We start from the raw sequence: 20123 nt of genomic DNA on the forward strand, positions 1-20123 counted from the left end.
TTTGTCTCAACACGTGTAATTATAGTATCTTTAATAAGCTGACTTCTATTTAATTATCATCATAGTACCTGAAAGGCCATGCCTCCTCTTGTCTCCCCACAACCCTTTACAATTCAGCTCAGAAAAAGCGGCACCACAGAAAGAGTGAGGACACTTGACTGGAAATCTAGAATGTGTGGTGAACTCCCAGTCCAATAAAACGCCTAAGCCACACTGAATTTTATTCATGCCAGCAGTCCCAGCTGAAGCCAACAGGATCACTCATGTGCTGAAAGTTAATCCTGTGCCAAAATACATTGCTGAACTGGGACTTTTCATTTACTATTCTCAAAACACTCAGCAAACATTTATTTTCCCAAGATACTGGGCCATATTTAGTCATTAATTAGAAATCAGAACTCCTCACTAGCTGCTTAGAAATTAATGGCATGAGATGGCCTCTCAAGAACATAATCTCTAAAGCTTCAAAACTTTCTTAACAGGGAGTAAATTTAGCCACAAAGAACTGAACTGTTGGAGAAACAGCCAGGCAGTGTCCAAAATCAGATCAGAACCTAGATATGCCCCTGATGCAAGCAGCCTTTAACTGTATTTACTGGAAGACAGGAGCATTACTACATTGAATAAGTGGTTGCTACTGTAAAATGAAGAAAGGTTCATGCAATTTTCCTCTTACCTTGCAGCCAGTCTCGAAAGTAGTGCAACCACATTTTGGGAAGCTGCCTATCCTCTTCCAACAAAACATATGTCACATTGCTGAAACTTTTGTGAAGTTCATAAAGTAAGTGCTGGACATTTGGATAGTCTGCTTTCTGTGTCACAATGTACATGTTGTAGAATGAAAAGTACTTGAATTGTGCGGCAATAAAGTCATATTCCCGTGTCTCCCGTGGTACAATGTCTGTGAGATCTAGTCCATCTCTTACCCGGGTAGTTCCATAAAGGCTGAGCCCAAGTAAACCCAGGAAAAGAAAAATAACCACAATCTGCAAGAAAAAATGGAAATGCATTTGGTGTTAGGTTTTTAAAGAAACTAACAATTCATAACAGCATGCTGCAGGACCAGGATCAAAATTAGTACCCATCACCATACTTTTAAAGTTTCATTTCTCTTCTTCTCATATACACATACGACAAGGCTAAACTGTGTTTTATTGAAGGGGCTCTATATCATTGCTGAAAAACTTACACAATAAGTTAAAAAGTGCCTTTAGTTTCACAGTTCACAAGCTTGTATTACTGAAAGTCACCAACACCCTCTCTCTTAACTTAAAAACTATGTCTCTACATGGCTCGCAAGATAAAATTTTAACGTATGAATATAGCTTTAAATTATTATGAATCATTATTCCAAAATAATTCTATTTATTCCTTATATTTATTATTACTGTCAGGATAATTTTCTTACTAGATAGACAAGGCAGAAGTCCATTTTTGAGAAACAGGTAAATTGTTCTCTGGTTACCTTAGCTTTTGGTTTCAGGAGGAATGGAGCGTAATGTTTTTCTGCAAAAGTTGAGAGTGTCCACTTTGTACAGGGTGGCTCAAGGCAATGCATACTGGAGTCTGAAAATTGGGAAAGCAAATCCCTCGTCGAGCTTGTGCTTTCTGGGCTCTGGCAGCTAAGATTATCTTGAGTCACTGTCACAGGCTGTACAGATATTTCTGAGCGGGGTTCTGCTGTGGTGTAGTACACCTGCGTATGGGGATCATATTCTGTGCGCAACTGCACTGTAGACTGCATTGTAATCTGGGTTTCATGTGCAAAACTGTGACTGCTGTACGGGGGTGGAGGACTGTAGCAAGTATTGTCATTTTCCGCATATGCTTGAGGCTCAATCTGAATCACTCTAGTGACACACGGACTGTAAGAGAAAAGAAAAACATCTGTTCACATCTTTATTTTAATCAGACTAGATTGGATAATCTGCTTCTGCCTGAAACTGCTTCTACTACTATTAGATGGTTTAAATTAATTAAGCATCGTGCTTTGACATAAATTTTTCTTCTGCACCTCTATGTGCAGACGCTTCTTAGACATGGTTCTAATTGCAGGCCTCAGACAATATGCGCACGTTTCTTGTGCTCAGCAAAAAAGGAACCAGTATTTGTCTGAAGACATTGACATCAACTCATATAACTCCATTAATTACACATGCTAATCAGGCCAATAGCTAGGTAGTCACGCACGGTCTGAATGCACAATGCGTGTGTGAGTTTGCATCCATGTGCCCATGCTGAGAATTAAGCTATTTAGATCAAAATGTAAACACATGACATACTGAGTTCTTCTGTTTGGAACTATTAAAGTAACTGTTAAATAATATTTGGGCCTTCTGGATAAGATCTCAGACTTTTGGGAGGCAGCTTGAAACCACTTGCCATACACTCACTGAATGTTTTAAAAATGAAGTAAACACATGCAAGGATTAATTTCCAGGAAGGATGGGCTACACGAAGAGACAAAATTACAAAAGTATTTCTTTGAAGCGTTCCCTTTGTTTTAGTCCATGCAAGAATCTTACATATCCCTAGTTTACTAAAAAAAATACCAGAGACAAACCTCTTCCTTTAATAAGAAATGACAAATTAACGACAGAAAACACTATCAGATATTTTTCATCAAGTGAACAAATCCACCAAAAAATTAGGAATTCAGAATGTTGCTTGCCTAAACAAAACATTAACTGAATTGCCTCTTATCTAAATGGGCCCAAATTCTGATACACTTGGCACAACTGTAGATGAGGGACTAAAGGGAAAGCCTGGTTGTCTGCTACTTCTAGGAATTAGGCTTCCAAAATTCAAGTGCATTAAGCCATCCAGTGGAAATATGACTGAATCAGAAACAAAAAGCACGACTACTCTCTTGTGATCAGTTCTCTCTTCTAACCACTCCTGCAGAAACAAATTTAGGAACGTGCTTTCTCTCTTTGGTATCTGAATGAAAAAGCCAAACTGTGTCTGCTCCTAGGTGAGTGTGAAAAGCAAAGATGATTCAAGGTGAGAAGAGAGAGAGACAGACAGACTTATTTTAATGTTTTCCCTCAGGTAGAAACCATGGTAGCAAACACAATTTAGTCACTAGAAATAAAACCATGACACTAACGTACAGACCCTGCTGCAGTGAACTCCCACTATCGACCACGGAGTTGACTGGCAACAGTGGCATTGACTGTTGACCACAAAAAGGACACACCTCATCTGCCCATCTGTCACACGTTCTCACCTTGTGAAACAGCAGAATATATCCAGCCTCCTGTCTTCTCGACGATAAAGGTCCATGCTCAGGATAGCAGGAAATATCAGCAGAACCATAGCAAAGTTGAATACCACCACAACTGCTGCCTAGAGATCAATCATAAGAGAAGCAGTGTCGTTACTAAGTTCCATGTAGGGCATCTCCTTTACAAAGCGTAAAACCTCCTTTCAGTTCTCATCTATCCACCCATTTATCATATCCAACCTGTCAGATGCTTTCAGACTTCTCCCTGAGGGAACTGGGAGGTGTATTTTCACTTTCTAGTGCCATTGTGGTAGTACTACTGTAGTTAATTAATTTAACATTAAACTTCTTATATTTTAATATGTCTGTGCCTGAAGATGTGGTTGCACCGTGATTTTTAAAGCAGAAAAACAAAGTTAATTTGTTAATCACCACACCTTGGTATGAGATTGTGCCCTATTCAGAGTCTCACGGTAAAAAAAGAAAAAAGGAAGCAAAAGCAAAGCTGGAAGAAGGACTGAATTCATTAAATCAGTAATGAAATACAGGTTTAATCAAATTTTAATGAAACTGTTCTATTTAGCTTAATATTATGCACTTGATGTACTTAAAAGTCTAGCCAGAAAGAGTAACATTTGGGATTATCTGCTATTATTTTCAAAGAAGAACCAAAATTAATTTAACAACGCATAGTAAATCAATGCATTAACATGCGTAACGGAACTTGATTAATGACCAAGGCTACCAAAAGGAGTCTAAAATTGAAGAATACATCCTAAATTGGAAGAATACTTGGTGTAATTTGTAAAGTGAATATTATTTAAAGAAAAAAATAAACTCCCTGCACACCCACCTTCAAACCATACTTCACACCCTTCCCACACAGAGATTCACAGAGAATCTCCATAAACACATGTGGTACACCTTCTATCATTCTTATTATTAACAGCATTTATTTGCAATGCAGAATTGCTAAGAGAACTAGCTCTCAAAAAGGGGAAGATGGGCACAGATGGGACTGGAAGACAGTAGTGTAGGAGACACACTGAAAAAAAAAAGTGTATTGAGTCATCACCAGGTTAAAAAAAATGAAATCATTGTATTTTATCCATTAAAACAAGCAATGGGCATCTCAGAAGCAGCCCAGTTTCATACTGGGGAAACCATACAAACTAGCAGTCAAAAAAAAAGAGCTAAAGTTGGGCTATGAGAAGGAAGTGGTGGACCTGACATAAACATGCCCTCCTTCTTCCAAAATAAATAAATGTCTGGTTTTGATGTTGAAAAATCAGGCCTCAAAATTGGCAGCTGAATATATGTTCATATTTTAAAAATTCGTGACTTCCGTGTCTCTGAATTATGCAATTTTGATTTTTCCCTTACCTTTGAAAATCAATATATCAACCTACTTAATGATTTTGAGAGTTATAAAGCTGTGAAGTGTGACTAAAAGACTAGGTACTATTTTTAGTTTTCTGAGAATGACAGTATCAGTTATGTAAATATTTTCTTGTTACTTCAATCATAAACATATTGTACACCAAAGTGGTGTTTACTGGTGTTTCTTTTTTGTTGTCTCCAGCCAGCTTAAAGTAAAATTTTGGTCCTGCTGATTGTCTGTAGAAATAACTACTAGATCAGAGTTTATCTAGTACTTAAAACCTAATTAGCACTTAACTATCTTAAAGAGAAAAGACCCAATAACTATTTAATGTTTTATGAATAGAAAGGTATGTAAGGGCATAGCCAAGACTCTGAGATAAAGCAATTTCTTTTTGATCCTCTCCAGAATAAACTGAAACTGTCAGAAAAAAACAAATAGCTGTTGTCGCAAGCAAGGTGTTTGCTGGACCCAGTTCATACAAACACTCCCTTTATTGCTGCTAAACCAGAGAAAGTTCAGTCACACGTTATCACATGAATAATTAGTTGTGTCTAACAAAGATCTTCTATCAGCTAAATTTTACTGAGATGTTCAAAAACCTCAGCTGAGGCCTGACTCGAGTTCTTACTTCCTCCTGCATGGCTGAAAAACTAACATTAAGTCCTCCAATCCTTCCCAGTAAACTTCTACAAATAGCTCATGCCTTACCAGTTCCCTGTATAGACCCCAACATCTTTGAATCTTAAATGCCACTAAACCTGAGAACTAATACTTAAGTGTATGGCAGAGATGCCATTACCATTACAGTTAAGTTATATTCACATGTTTTTTTTAAGGAAGAATCAAAACTATTCCAACTACAACTAGTAAATCTACCTATTAGCATGGTATATCTTCTAGATTTAACTAGATTTTCCAATGTCAAAGTACTAACTCTGCAAGTCAATTATTTGTAAACAACCATCTCTGTTCTAGTTTGTATTTAAGCATATTGCTAGAGCTTAACACCACACTTCCTATATATATCGCAGGCTTTCTCTCCCTCACCCACCTCACCAGCATTTCAAGGTTGCACCAATGCTCAGTTTTCACAGTTGAATAAAACAGGTGAAATATTGTTCTTCTACTAATTCTTATTTGTTGGCTCAGCAAAAGTCACCCTACACCTGGTAAGGTGGAGCAGATCCTGCTCCCACTTCCTGCTGCACATCCCCAGCTCCAGGGGCACTTGGAATAGCACCACACAGAGTAGACCAAGGTAGGACAAGCAGAGAGGGATGGTTGATCTGCTGAGGGTGACCCAGTCTATGAAGGTGAAGCATTAGCTACTACCTCCCATCCCAGTATCCCAGCATTAGCTACTACCTCCCCTTCCCTGATGGCTGGGAATGGGAAGATGTGAAAAAGGTGATCACGGCAACATCACCTATCTGTAATGATTACATTCACTGCACAAACACCAACAAAAATCTGTGGTAGCAGAGCTTCCAGAGTATAGGCAATCTGTTAGCAATACCCATGCTGAAAGCATGCTTAGGATTTTTCAGAACTGGATATCTGCTCAGCCACTTAATAGAAAAATGATCAAATGCAAGGGGAAAGGGCGTTAGACTTTCTTCTTGAGAAACCAACAAAGGTAAGATTAGTACTAGAGGGAGAAAAATGGGGTCTACCCAAGGGTGGTAAATGAGGGCATTCAATGAAACGAGATCAGAAGGAATTACAAAAAAAATCCATTTATTGGGAAAAACACTGAGAAACCTGCTCTGATTTTGCATCTTTTCATAATGCACAGACTAAAAATATGATTGCTGCTGCAACTGTTAACTGAGACAGAAGAATGGCAGTCTGTGCTGGAGGCAGCACGGGAGAAGGCAGCCAAGCTGGTAGGCTGGGGCCCTGCTGAAGGTATGTGCTGCTATTTGCCATTCCTGGCAGCCCACCCAAGGAGAATGGGTGTGCTGTATAGCCAGAGGTGATGAACAGACGAGGAGGTCTGTCAGGGAAACTTCCACCCCACTGCTGCCTATCTGCAACTCCCTCCTGACAGCATACAGACTCACTTCCCCCTCCTGCGCCCCCCCCTTCCCTTCCCCTTAGGCTTTAATTTTGCTTGTTAAATTCTCATGTCAGGAGCAGGGAAAGCTAAAAGATGTGGGTAAAAGGAGGGGGACAAACAGCTTCAACAGAGTAAGATAATTGAATGAGCTTAAAAACTTACATTCTTTCTGTCCACAAACCTACCGCCAGCACCTGGTAATGCACTTTTACATTTATGAAATAAAATAAAATTAAATTAACTTGTCATTCTTACTGTAAGGGAAAAAGTTACTGCTAAGACTTAATGGGCAAAGTTCCACTTCTGCTCATTACTAAATCTACACCAGTCCTCTGTTGATGGGGAGGAAGTTTGTGGTGTAAGCAAGAAAAGTTATGTGAATTTTTTATGAAACCATGCCTTCTCTTTTTTCGGGCAGAATTTATTCCACAAAGGTGTCTGAATATTCTGTCTGAGGATAGAATTCAGACCAGTGGTAGTTGCATTCTACCATGCCTCCTTTGTTTACACTTAAAAAAAAAAAAAAGTACTATATTTAAGACATTCCTACAGCAAATTTCAAACACTTTCAGTGGATTTATTTGGTAACCTCTCTTCCACCTAACTCCCAATTTTAAGAGATGACATGCTTCTGAAAATTCAGAACCTACTCCTTCTCAGTCCTGAGCACTCTCCTACGGGTTATTCTTGGGACTGAATATCTGGGATACATGAAGCTTCTCAGAGCCTAAAACTGCTTAAATAAGGGGGTAATGAGATGAATACATGAAAAAAAAATGCAAATGTTAAAAAAACTAAAATAGTCTCTATCCACATAACAGAATTCATTTTCTAAAATCTCACTTTCAAAATGACCAATTTCCATTTTTTCTAACTGAGCAATTGCTGACCCTAGTGAACTCCAAAATCAGCAGCAAACTTGCAGTGCTTGAGTTCGGTGAAGCAAATGAACAACTCAGAGGTATCAATGAACTGCTTTAGCAGAACAGGACAGAAGCTGACAAAGAACAAAGCATTGATATGTAAAATGTGAGTTTCTAAATAAAAGTTGGACTTGGACATGCAGGAAACCATTTATTCTCCTTCAGCAGCTGGGTTATTTTACAGATACTGGGCCTCAAAAGTTATGGAAACTTTGACAATTATCTTGCAATGTCTTAAGGGAAGTGTATGAAGAGCAAAATAAGGTCAAGAGCAATCCTTTTTTAAGCCCATCTGTTAAAAATTCGCTATCTAGATGAGAAGAAGGCAGCATCTGTGAAAAGTAACTGCAATATTTCACTGCGTTCTAAGTCTTGCTAGGGAGCTATCAAAGACAGCAGAGTCCTTGTTTAAACAAGGCTGAGTAAGAGGGAGAGGGAGGAAAAAGACTGTAAATAAAGAAATCTGTATATAAATACAGACCACCCACCAAAACCTGCCATGGTTATCTGATTCTGAATGCCATAATTAATGCATCACCTACTGCTGACTTTACCTGGTGAAGATGGACAGAACAAGTAACAGATGCTTTGGGGATGTCATATTAGCTTACCTACATATGTTGCTCTGTTTCCAATAAATCCTCAGTACAGGTCTCCAGCTACCCATTTTTTGCACTTTTTTGCACCTTTAATATACATGTGTGGCATTGCTTTTTGTGACCAAAGACAGACTACAGATGCAAGTGAGAAAAGATTGAGCAACTCAAACATCGGTTTCTGAACATCCAAGTGCTCCTACACATAAATTCCATATTAATCACTGCCTTAAGAAGAACTTTGATCGCGATGTTTTTGTTCTGAATAACATCAACATGTTCATACAGGAATATGTTGAAATCTCATTGAGCACTTTTTGTTTGTCATTTTGTTTAGTGGATATTCTTAACTTCCACTGATTCAGCCTACATGGTGGCAGCAGGCAAGAAGACTCTAGGAAAAGTGTATCTAACTTACATTCAGATTACATTTACAGCTGTTGTCGCCATTTATTTTCCCAAGGCAACCTGTCATGTTCTGACGTGAAGAATGAGAACAGAGACAGGCTGAGCAAAATTTCATCAGAGAAGAAAAAAAATAATTTTGGCAGCTCTCACTTGACAGCTTAGCAGTATGTTTAGGTCAAAATAGCCAATCTCTGTTGAGTACTTTTTACAAGACATGTTTAAGCTAAAGTAACTTCTGCAAAACACGGTTACTAAGAAGCTAGGCAATAGGAAAACAAGACTTCTCAGGTTGTTAGAGAAGATCTCCAGCATCCTGTTAACTGCTTAAGGCACATGTTGGATGCTTGATTTTGGGCCACAGATTTAAAAGACATAAAACACTTCTTCCAAAACAAGAAGTACTACACTTCAAAAATATTTCACATCTGAAGACTGGTCTTTGCCATAATATAAAATAATTCACTGTAACATTGCCTGTAAGAATAGACATCTAGGTTTTGGCAAGTCTGCAGAACTAAATATTGCTAACCATTCAGAACCAAAGCTCTAGTTTTAGTTGACGCAGATAGCTGTTTCTCAACTGTGCAGCAAACCAACGAGGCCTTTACTTCCTCTATTATTCACTATCAAATTGCCTATTGAGAAAAAAGTGTTACATGATTTATTATTGGTCATGTAGCTGCAATCATAAACAGTTTACTATTTTACAGCTTAACGAAAGCATACCTAAATTTTGGAAAATAGCAATAACTGCAACATGTATTAAGAAAAACTGCAGCCCTTGCTTCCTCTGGGTAGCCAAGGGCTCAAGGAGAATGAAAAATGACTGAAGAACAAGGCTACATCAGGAGAAAAATGGCTACTGAAAAAGTATGGTTTGCCTGCTCTGCACCAGGGTCAGACAGTGCTATAAATTGTTTGTGTGTCAAAGCAGTGTCTGATGGGAACCTCACAAAGCGCCCTTGCTTGTAAAGGAACCTTTCCTCAGCACCCTTAATATTTCATCTTCCTAAAGTTATATTATCACAAACAAATAAAAGAAGACAGAGGAAAAGGGAGAGAGAGCGATACATGGTTCAGCACATAAAATTCACATTTTCTCTCAAAGCAGTTGGAATATAAAATTATTGAAGTTTTCTCCATGGCTTTGTTAAAATTACACTGGGAACAAGGCAGTACGAAGAAGTTTTAGTAAAAATTAATACGCAAATGCATTCTCGCTGCTGTCACTGAACTTCGGTTGTAGTTCTGAAAAGCAGCAAATTCGACAAACCTGAATTAAAGGATTAAAATTTCTACTTAGAAATGTTACAGTATACACTAAAAGACAGTCCAATGCTCTCAACTGCCATAAGAATGCAAATCTTTCTGGTGGCTTTTTTCTGCTTAGATGCACACATCTTGGTTTTTGCACTCAACCCAGTTGTGGCGGGACAGGGTGTTCTTTCACCTGCCAATATGATGCAAGAGACTCCAGGCATGAGAGATGGGAGGAGCACAATCAAGGGCAGACAGCTGTTGTTATTACCCAGATCGATAGTAGACAGTGATCACACACTGGTTCAGTGAACTGCAGAAGCACTGAACACGGACTTCACTACAATCACTAGCAGGTATCATCATTAGTCCCGTAATGGGACTAATCTACAACAGCTAACAGAACAGCACATAAACTTACTTGGAGTGAAAATGCTCGTAAAGCAGGAATAGGGATTAAGGCAGCCATAAAGAAAGCAGTAACATTGCTGATAGATGTAAGGGCTACACTTGCTCCTGTTCGCTTCAAACATTCACCTGTTCTGTCCTGCAAAACAAACGGTGTATCTTAGAAGTCATGTGAATAAGGTGATGTCCAGCAAATGAAGGGGTCATCCTACAGATATAACACAGTAACAGTGAAAAACTATTACAGGGAATTCTGAATACAAGTGTGCATTTCAGAGTATTTTGATAAAAAAATATAGTAACTATACTGTCCAGGAGAAAAAAGGTCACTGAAAGGAAAAGATCACAGAAGTGATGACATCTTAGATATTATAATATGAATATGTTATGCTTTGTAATGTCATTGTCAACTGTAAGTAACAGTAAAGAAAAACAGAAAAAAAAGTAAAATCTCAAGTTAAAGGTCATAACAAATAAATAAAGGTAATATAATACAAATATATTCTTTTTTCCTTCTCTTTTTTTCACCCTAAAATGTTTGTGCTCTTCTATTAAAAACACTCATCATTTTAACGTCTGACTCACATTTGAGCATGTTCCCAAATTTACATTGACTTCTACAAAAATTTTGGGCAGAATTTGTATTACACAAATCAGGAAAAGATCTCTAGGGAAAAAAAAAAAAGTGGTGTTTTTTTGTGTGTGTGTGTGTGTGTGTTTTAATTATTACTAATTAGGGATAAAATATCTTTTTCCTATATGAAGCCTTTTCTTCTATTTTCACCCCAACTCCCCATGTTGTCATTACCTCAAATGGAATTCTCTTATTCTGCCCTGTTTCACTGAACGCATGTGCCAGAAGGAAAACATCATCTACACCAACTCCAAGAGCAAGAAAAGGCAAAACCTTGGGGGAGAAACAAAGCAAAGAAAAACAAGAAGGTTGTTTTACAGTCTACCATGCAGCTAGTCGTTACATGGCTAATTAAAGTAACTTTAACATTACACTCTGAACCCATATCCAAGGGTAAAATGAAAATGAAAAGGATGCAATATAGCTATGAACTTTTATTCTGAAATACATTCAAGAACTTCCAGTATGCTGTTTACAGGCACAAAATCTCACTAAAAGTAATTTGAGCTTTGGGTAAACAGTATCAGATAATATTTCAAGTTATTTTCAAAATATAACATCCTGATATATTCAGATACAAAGGCAAAACTTGCAGCTTCTTATGCTCGGCCAGATACCTCCACTTGTATTGAGACACAGAAAAACAAACTCAGAATCTAGTAATTATACAAACTAAAGGATACCTGCCTTTTTCTTTAATATCATTTGACATCATCATTACTTAATCTCTCACAGCACAAGCTATGAGATAGGAGAAAGGAACAAATAAAATCTAAAATCAAAATACTTTGGCAGCTTTTTTTCCTCAAAGATTCAGTTGTGTTCATTCAGTAATGAAGTACTAGTAACATAACGTCAGACTCGTGGCTCCTGAATACCTGAGTTGTGGCAGCATTAAAGGAAATTCCAATCAATGAGCACAGGCCTAATCCTGCAGCCACTGAGAGAGCAACCAGCAAGACTCCTGCCAGCCCCACAGCACCCTGAGACTTGGCACAATCCCACCGCAACATTGTTAAACAGGCGTAGGCAAGCTGAAAGGAAGGGTGGGGGGGTATGGGGGGAAAAAAAAAAAAAAAAAAAAAAGCAAAATATTAGAGTGGATTCTTCTCCAGCAGCTACCCGCCCTCTTCCCCAAATACACTTTGTTACAGGCACTTTTAAATAGGCATATTAGACATTACACAGAGGAACAGATGACAACACTGAAGCAAATGTTTACGAATTGTAAGGGTGGGGTTTTTTAAGTATTCAAACAATGTTCTGGACTACTGACTTGTAACAATGAAGTGGATATTTAAGCCATGCTCTACGACCATAGACAAATAAATAAATCTAATTTGTTTTATTACCATTAGTAAGTAGCCACTAGCTACTCTGATGACGCTGACATCAGAAAATGACTTCAGGATGTCATCCAGGGTGGTTGTAGTAAAAGAAAGCACCTTCTGAGTAGAGTTTTGTGCAACACTTTGATGAACAACCTATGAAAAGAGAAACAAAACTTGGTGTGACTAATTAGAAAAATTACCATTTTCTACAGCATGCATCTGAAACTGCTTTAGCCTTTATGTTCCTGTTAAAGCACACACACCTCACACAGGAGATTTCACTGATGCTGTACGAAACAAGCATATTTTATAATTATTTCCTGCAAGCTACACCTTATCAAAAAGAATTTGCATCCTTCAGGAAAGGCTACTGCATTCGCAGCTCACTTCAAACATTTAATTTAAATGCTGAAGTGTACAGGTTTCTTCTTTCTGTAACTCTGGCACTGGCTTGCTGCTGTATGAGTTTTGCCTTTAATCCAAGGCCAGCACGCTCTTCAGGGTACTCCTCTCTCCCCCTCTGCCTGGACATTTCACAGAGGTCAGAAGCAGCACAGTGGAGGTCAGAGTTTGGGACACAAAGGCCAGGCACTGTCACATGGCCTCCCCACCCGGGCTGCTGCTGGGAGAGCACTCAACGGCTAGCTAATGTTTTCCAGACACCTTTAGAATAATCACGCCAACCAATTGCTTTTGAATTCCAAGCAGCTCTTCAGTTCCTTCTCACTCTCAGCAAAGCAGAAATGTGCGAGAGAGCAAATTGCAAAGACTTTGTGGCTTTTCATATCTGAATAACCAAGCAGCTTCTCAATTAAAAAGAGAATAAATCATCTTTAAAGCCAAGAGGCAAAAACTCAGTTTTAGTTAAGCATCTTCCCTGAAGCAATACTGTAAAAAGCTGTGAGAAGGAGATGTGGATCTCCGTAAGATTTTATAGTACAGCATTCTAGGTTATTTTCAGTTTTACCTCAACATACATCCTCTGCCAGGCTTCCAGAATTGCTGCTGCCTTATCCTCATTCCAGTTGATATGTGAAACATATTCATACCCCTTGAAGTGTTCATACATTTGCTTAGGAGTCATTAACTGAAACATGGTTTGCAAAGCCTGGGCACTGTAACATGGAGAGAAATGAGAGGAGAAGAGGCATAAAATAAGCATTTTCAGGAAATTATTTTCATGGCATGAAAACCCAAACGAGTGCCTAATAGGAGCTTGCAGGAGTTCTTGATTTTATAGGGCACGTGTTCATATTAAAATTGAACAGAGTATAATTATTCTACTATGTATCTGGTGCAGCTGTACTGCTCTATGCAGTATTGAGGCTAAATCTGTTTTCCCTGAAGTTAACAATAGTTTTGCTGTTTTTTTTTTTTTTGTTGTTTTTTTTTTTTGGGGGGGGGGAGGGGAATATAGGTTTTGTAACCAAAGAATGTAACCCTGTAAATCAGTTGTAAGGATCACAATTAACAGACAGATTACTGTGAAGAGGCCACAGGAACAGCTATTTCGATAAGATTCTGTAAATGCTGTTGGCAATTTGTCATTTGAAGACCTTTGTATTTTTTTTTTCAACCCTTGGAGAGAAATACCAGATTAAACTCCTGATGGCTGACAAGCTTTGAGGAGTATACAATGGCAATTATGTATCCTGACTTTCCACAGTATGCAACTGTATCCAACAATCTTAGAACGTTAAGGAACTATTTTATTTTTCACTACGAATATGTTCTTTGGCTACATAAATTCTTTGGCTAAGTATATTCTTATGATTCTATAGAGGTTAGCAGAAAATTCTTCACTGTAGGGGTAGTGATGCACAAGCACAAGTTGCCCAGAGAATCTGTGGATGCCCCATCCCTGGAGGTGTTCAAGGCCAGGCTGGATAGGGCTCTGGGCAGCCTGGTCTGGTGGGAGGTGTCCCTGCCCATGGCAGGGGGGTGGAACTGGGTGATATTTAAGGTACCTTCCAGCCCAGGCTATTCTATGACTCTACTTGAAAGACTTATTGCAAGAAATAAACCTTCATGTTTAGTGTCAATGTAAAAAAAAAATATCAAAATCCATATCAAAAGTTATAGAAAAAGTTCTCTCTATTAAATATGGGAGAATTATGCTTCATTTAGCTTAGTGTGTCCTATATTTTTCAGAACAGCTCTCTCACACTTTTTCCCCCCACTGAAATCCAGTGTTCCATGACTTCTTCAAGAGGTCTGAAACAAAGGGTTTTATCAGTCAAAAATGTATTCAGGATGTGGTAACATAAAGAATAGACTTTTCTGCATATTGAGTCTTAACAAAAAGCTTAGTGGAGATTTTTGAATTCTGAGAAAAGTTATATGTATGAGCACATTACCCATATTATTCTTCCCCATTTTCCTTTGATCATATTTCAAAACATGATCAAAGTTGTTCAGTGCTTTAAACACTCACTGCTCAATGCTTTATGCATACATGCTAAACAACAAAAGCTGCCAGGAAAAAACCTTTTTTCTGAGAAATGTACATTATCATTCTGAGGTCAGAAGCAAGAAGCAATGACACCTCCTTAAAGAATTGACCAATCACTCTTTTAAATTCTGTTCTCTTGAGGCGTATCCTCCTGAACAACAGTTCATAATATACATGAAAGGCAGCTGATTTTGCACGATCCTCCCCCCATGCCCCAAAAAACAAACCCCAATGGGGAAAAACCTTAAAATTTTCTTTTACCATTTGTTTGTTTACCTGACAAGTTTACCAGAACTGTTCTTGACTGTACCACCAATAATCAACTCTTCCTGCCAATGCATGTATTTTCTTGACAGTCCATAGCATCCACCACTCAAAACAAGGGCTACATCAAGAGGCTAGAAAAAGTGATAAAGAAGCAATTAAGCGGTTGCATAACTTCCGACAAAGTCACACCCTAACTCAACACCCTGTGCATCACAGTGACTGATATTAAAGATACCAGCGTAGGAGGTCCACAAAGACAAATGTGTTCAACAGATCAAGTGACCAAACAGCATCTTCTCCAAAGCCTGCCTGAGGGACAGATATATAAAACTGGGGCTCAGTACTTCAAATTCTTCACAAATGTCAACAAACTTGGCCCTCCCTGAAGGAAGGCTATGCTGCATGGTGTGAGTGTAGAGAGCAGTTGAACTGTATTCCAGTGATGGCTATCTCTGTCTGATACATTAAGTGTGCAAAGTGCCTCATCACCACTTTGCCATGCTGGGCCAGCAGCTGACAACTGTACTCTCACTATAAATAAGCAGGATTAAGTATCGCATTGCCGAATGATGGAAAGTTAGAGAGTCTGGGCTAGGAGCAAATAACAGGAACTGAAAAATGACGTCAGTCAAGAATATGACCTACATATTGCTTGGTACCTTCTTCCCTCTTCCCTGCGTCCCTCCTCCCATTAACAGATACACAAAAGGATAGGAAAACTTACTTTGGTGGAATTTTTATTGGGAGCTGTGATTGGGCAATCAGGATCAGCAGGATTCAGGCAAGGTCGATCCATATAACCATGACCAACCTCTGCTTTATTCAGCATTTCTTCCCAGCTCTCCACTTGGTAGTTTATTTTCTTTAACTCTTCCAAGAATTCTAAGGGGTCAAAGTTGATCCACTGCAAAGGAGGCTTTCCTCTGCAAGAGGAATCAGGGAGAAATGATTTAAAAAATGGAAGACAAAAGAAGTACTGAAACAAGCATACTTGAAAAATTCATATTTGCACAAATAACTGAGCCATTTTCAGTTACAATCTATAACGCTTACTGGTAAGGTTGTTTCGTTTAGCATAAGGTGTGTTTTAATTGCACTTTTGTTTTATGTACTTTTCTTGTAACCCTGTTGTAATTCTAACAAAAATGCTCAGTTCTTACGAAGTTATTATATCAAAGGGAATATTCACAGGTTAAAAATACTCCCATTTGCAAGAAAAGCAAAACAAATTATCAAGCACCTAATAACAAAAAAGGAGCCAACTGCTGCTTTAAAGAATTAGGGGGAGGGGAGTGGGAAAGAACAGAGGGGGCTGAGGAAAGAAAGCATTTCTCATAGTATCAGATTACTTCTTGTTACTATAATAATCATCTTGCAGATGTAATCAATCAATAAAGCTGATGTTTGTTTATCTATAACAATGCTGTGCTCCTTCAAATGCCTTGGCAGCTTGACTATCAACCATCAAGCTTTCCTGCTACTATGGCTGTCACCACTATCACTGTCACGTCTCCCACCCCCCACTTCTGAATTTGTGATGTTGACAGACTAGAAAGGCTTTTGGCTGCCTTATTCTGTGGTTCAAACCACACTGTATCTGCTTAACCAGGCTTAAGTCATTATTCCGAATCTCCCAACCAGAAAACACAAACCCCCTTATTTCCCCATCTAAAACTGTACACTAAAGGTTACGAGATGGCCATTGCAAATTGCTTTTACAGAGATATGCAAACCAGGACAGAAACAATAACTCAAATGCTAACTCTTGCATAATTAACAGAAATGCCTGCACCGATTAACAATTAACTCTTTGAAGGATTCAGGGCTTATAATATCACACTTCTGAATTGTGAGAAGCCACCCACAAAAGATACTATATATAGTTTCTTTAATGATCTCATAAGCAAAAGATTTGTTTTTTGGTCCTTAGGAACACCTGAGATTTAACTCAAGATATTTTCTTATGAGTAAATTCCTTATTAAGGAATGTTTTTTGTAATTTATTGGGGAAAAAAAAATATTTCCAAAAGGATAAAATTCTTAAAGCATGGATTCAGAACTTACGTTTTCTTTTACACACTAGCAGAAGAAAAAATAAGATAGAAATTAAATCAATGCCTACAAATCATCTCTAGAATAAGAAATGAAAAAAATAATCCATGCATATTTTCTGTAGAGACACTGAAGTTTTTATTTGTTAAAACTCAAAATCATACATAGTTACACAATTAAAATCAGACTAGAAATTTATACAAAAGTGTGCTTACAATAGATAGGCAGTTCCTGACTGTAGCTTTGCTCCCTCCCAGAAGCAGTCCAAAGGAGTGATAATTAAGCAAGGATAAAGATATTCTATGATCTGTCAAAATCAGAAGGGGTAAAAACACAGTTAGACTAGAACAGCATCTAATAGAATACAACCTACAATCTAAGCAAACAATCATGAGAATGCAAAAAGCTTGTAACCAAATCCCTGCTACGCATACCTGGTCCATGTAACCTGCTTCTGTGATGAGTTCTCCTGATTTATAACATAAATGTTCCAATTTCCATTGTCTGTAATAAAGATAAATAACATATTTTTCTTCAACGATTACTGAAAAGTTACGTTTAAAATGTAACAGTTTTAAAATTGCAACTTATATTCATGCATTGGCCTCAAGTAGCAAATCATTGAGGAGAGTAAATTTTATTCATCATAGATAAATCACACCTCACATAAAAAGCAAATGCCTTTCTTCTTGTAGTTACAGAATAGGTATGTTTCGGTTATTGTAAACACTCTCTGTAAATGGAGCTGCTTTTGGATGAGCAGGATGGCCCACATTGCTTACTGGGACAGAAATCCAGCTTTATATAAATGAGACCACTTGTGGTTTCAGGTATTACTCTATGACACAACTCAGAGAGAAGTTGTCTTTAGGCTCAGAGGACTAGCATATTCCTAACTGACTCTCACATGCAGGAGAAAATAAACCATTAGGATTTCTGCCTTCCTTTTTTGGATGCATTACAATTTCTGTTGTCATAACTTCTAGCACCTATGAACAAAGCAGGAGCCAGGCAAGAGATAATTAGAGCCTTGGCATTAACTCATTGATGTGCCGAAGGTATGTCCTGAAAGATACTGGGGTTCATGCCTCAGAAGCACCCACAGACACTTCATCATGTAAGCAGTAACTCTGAAGGAACCAATTTTCAGGAAGATAGCTCACTAGCCCAAAATTGACACCCTCCAATGATGTACCTTTATGATTTTTGTTGTTGGATAACATGCAACTCTCATACTTCAGTATGTGCACTGACACTCTGAAGGCCAACTCTACTATGACTCTGCATTACCAAACAGCTGTTATTTCACCCACTTCTCACACAACTGCATTTCCCTTTATATCCAAACCGCTAGAAGGGATAGTAAACCGTACTAGAGTTCACAGACATTATGTGCCTCATGACAGTGTCAGCAAAGGAATTCATCTCTAATATGGAAGGCTTTTCAACATCAGGAATCCCACAGGTAAGGTCCTATGTTAAGAACACAGACATCACACCTTACTGAAGACAGGTGTTGGATACTGTACAGCTGCTCATAGAGGTACGTTTTCTAAATCTCTTCCAGCACCATTTATCCCATTTTATTTATCAAAAGCCAATTCATCACTGCTATCACGCCACAATGTCAAGTACCAAAAAGCGAGTGACGTTCAAATCAGAAAGTCCTACGGGACAGGCTCTGAAGTGCTAACCATTTAAAAACATGGGGAGGAATGCATCCACTTTTTAGTAGTTACAGATAACAAGAAAACTTTTGCTTTTCCCCTTACCTGTTGTACATATAGACATGTACTCTGCTGGCCTGAAGCGCAGAGTCAAGGTGCTGTCGGAGCGCTTCTGTTGTTAGTACATTAGCACCATCTTCATGTGGAGTCTGAATCATGAGCTGGGGGTTAAACATGGCCTCTTCTCCAATCTTCTGCCGTGTGTAATTTAGCTCCCGGCTCACTCGTCCACCAACTGATGGAGAAAAATCAACAGATTTGTATTAGCTGATAATTGCTTATTCAGGATGCACACAATGAGCACTCTCCAGTCAAAAAAAACGCTGCCACACACATGGACTATTCTACCTCAAACTGATCACAGTATAACTAGTAACAAATTTATTTTAGCAATACTGCAGCAAGAATTGTATTTCTCATAAAAGCACCATTGCCCCAACTGCATTAAAATATCGATGCATAAACTGGAGCCTCAAACAGTTTTTCTACGTTATATCCAATATTCCTTATGTAAGAAGTTTTTTTTTTTTTTTAAAGGAAGAAAAAAGAAAAACCTTTTCCTTGCAGACCAGACCAAATACTCCTATGTTACAATTTCTTACACTTGTATAAACAGTCTGCTCCAATAGCACATTTCAAGATAAATGGCTTTAATTTACACTCTTCTCCTAAATAATTTGGCAAAGGCAGAAGGAGAACATTTCAACTAAAAAAAAAATGGAACAGGGAGAAAGTAAGTGAACCCACATACTTCTCTCAGTCTTAAATAAAAAATATTTTTTTTAAAAAAAGTTCACATATAAAGAGACACAGTTTTGAATGTAGCAGAAAGGACTGTCTATTGTCTATTTGCTCTAGTAGTTTGGTACCTGCACAACATGCTGTGATGCAGGAGGTAATTAGTACACAACATCTGTTTCTAAACCCAGATGAGCTGAACAGTGTGCTCCATACCAACACATGATTAAAAAAAAAAAAAAAAGAACAAAGGAAAAGGCAGAGGGAAACCACAAAGTAGACATGCTCTAGAGGGAGCCATATTCAATTTGCCTTGCCAAAAATATTACGTAAGAATGGAAAATTATCTTCCCACTTACAGAAAAGCATTCAGCTCGAGTTCATATACTTCATATAACCTCCCCTGTAGTCTCTCTAACAAGTGCATGTGGGAGGAGGGGTCAATTAATTCTGCCAACTAGCTGAATCAAGACCACATCCAGATGAGGAGGACAAGAATACCACCAACATGTTGTTTCCATCTCTTACAATTTATTACCTTTATTGCTCTTCAAAGTCCAAGCTACAGACCTGCTCTAATTTGTTACATTTTTTTCAGTCCCAGTCACCTTGGCACTGGTGATCTGAATTACTGCCAAAGTTGAGCTCTGCAACAGTGTGA

The 20123-nt window shown here is 38.2% G+C and overlaps 1 protein-coding gene across 4 annotated transcripts in view; it reads right to left on the reverse strand.

The window, feature by feature from the left end:
• The window catches only part of PTCH1 (patched 1), a 65895-nt gene that overhangs the window by 24672 nt on the left and 21100 nt on the right, over window positions 1–20123 (reverse strand). For all 4 annotated transcript variants that reach the window (XR_004746103.1, XM_035309716.1, XM_035309717.1 and 1 more), the window contains 13 exons: window positions 18770–18959; window positions 17432–17501; window positions 17213–17304; window positions 15670–15868; window positions 14955–15076; window positions 13194–13341; window positions 12248–12379; window positions 11774–11929; window positions 11070–11168; window positions 10275–10400; window positions 3230–3348; window positions 1466–1865; window positions 677–986 (listed from right to left, as the gene is read on the reverse strand). Coding sequence is in view for 3 of the 4 variants with exons in the window: in XM_035309716.1 (XP_035165607.1) it covers window positions 677–986; window positions 1466–1865; window positions 3230–3348; window positions 10275–10400; window positions 11070–11168; window positions 11774–11929; window positions 12248–12379; window positions 13194–13341; window positions 14955–15076; window positions 15670–15868; window positions 17213–17304; window positions 17432–17501; window positions 18770–18900 (2104 nt within the window). In the remaining variant the exon portion in view is untranslated. The remainder of the gene's footprint in view (window positions 1–676; window positions 987–1465; window positions 1866–3229; window positions 3349–10274; window positions 10401–11069; window positions 11169–11773; window positions 11930–12247; window positions 12380–13193; window positions 13342–14954; window positions 15077–15669; window positions 15869–17212; window positions 17305–17431; window positions 17502–18769; window positions 18960–20123) is intronic.

The sequence above is a fragment of the Oxyura jamaicensis genome, chromosome Z (genome assembly GCF_011077185.1).
Source record: "Oxyura jamaicensis isolate SHBP4307 breed ruddy duck chromosome Z, BPBGC_Ojam_1.0, whole genome shotgun sequence".
Classification (NCBI taxonomy): Eukaryota; Metazoa; Chordata; class Aves; order Anseriformes; family Anatidae; genus Oxyura; species Oxyura jamaicensis.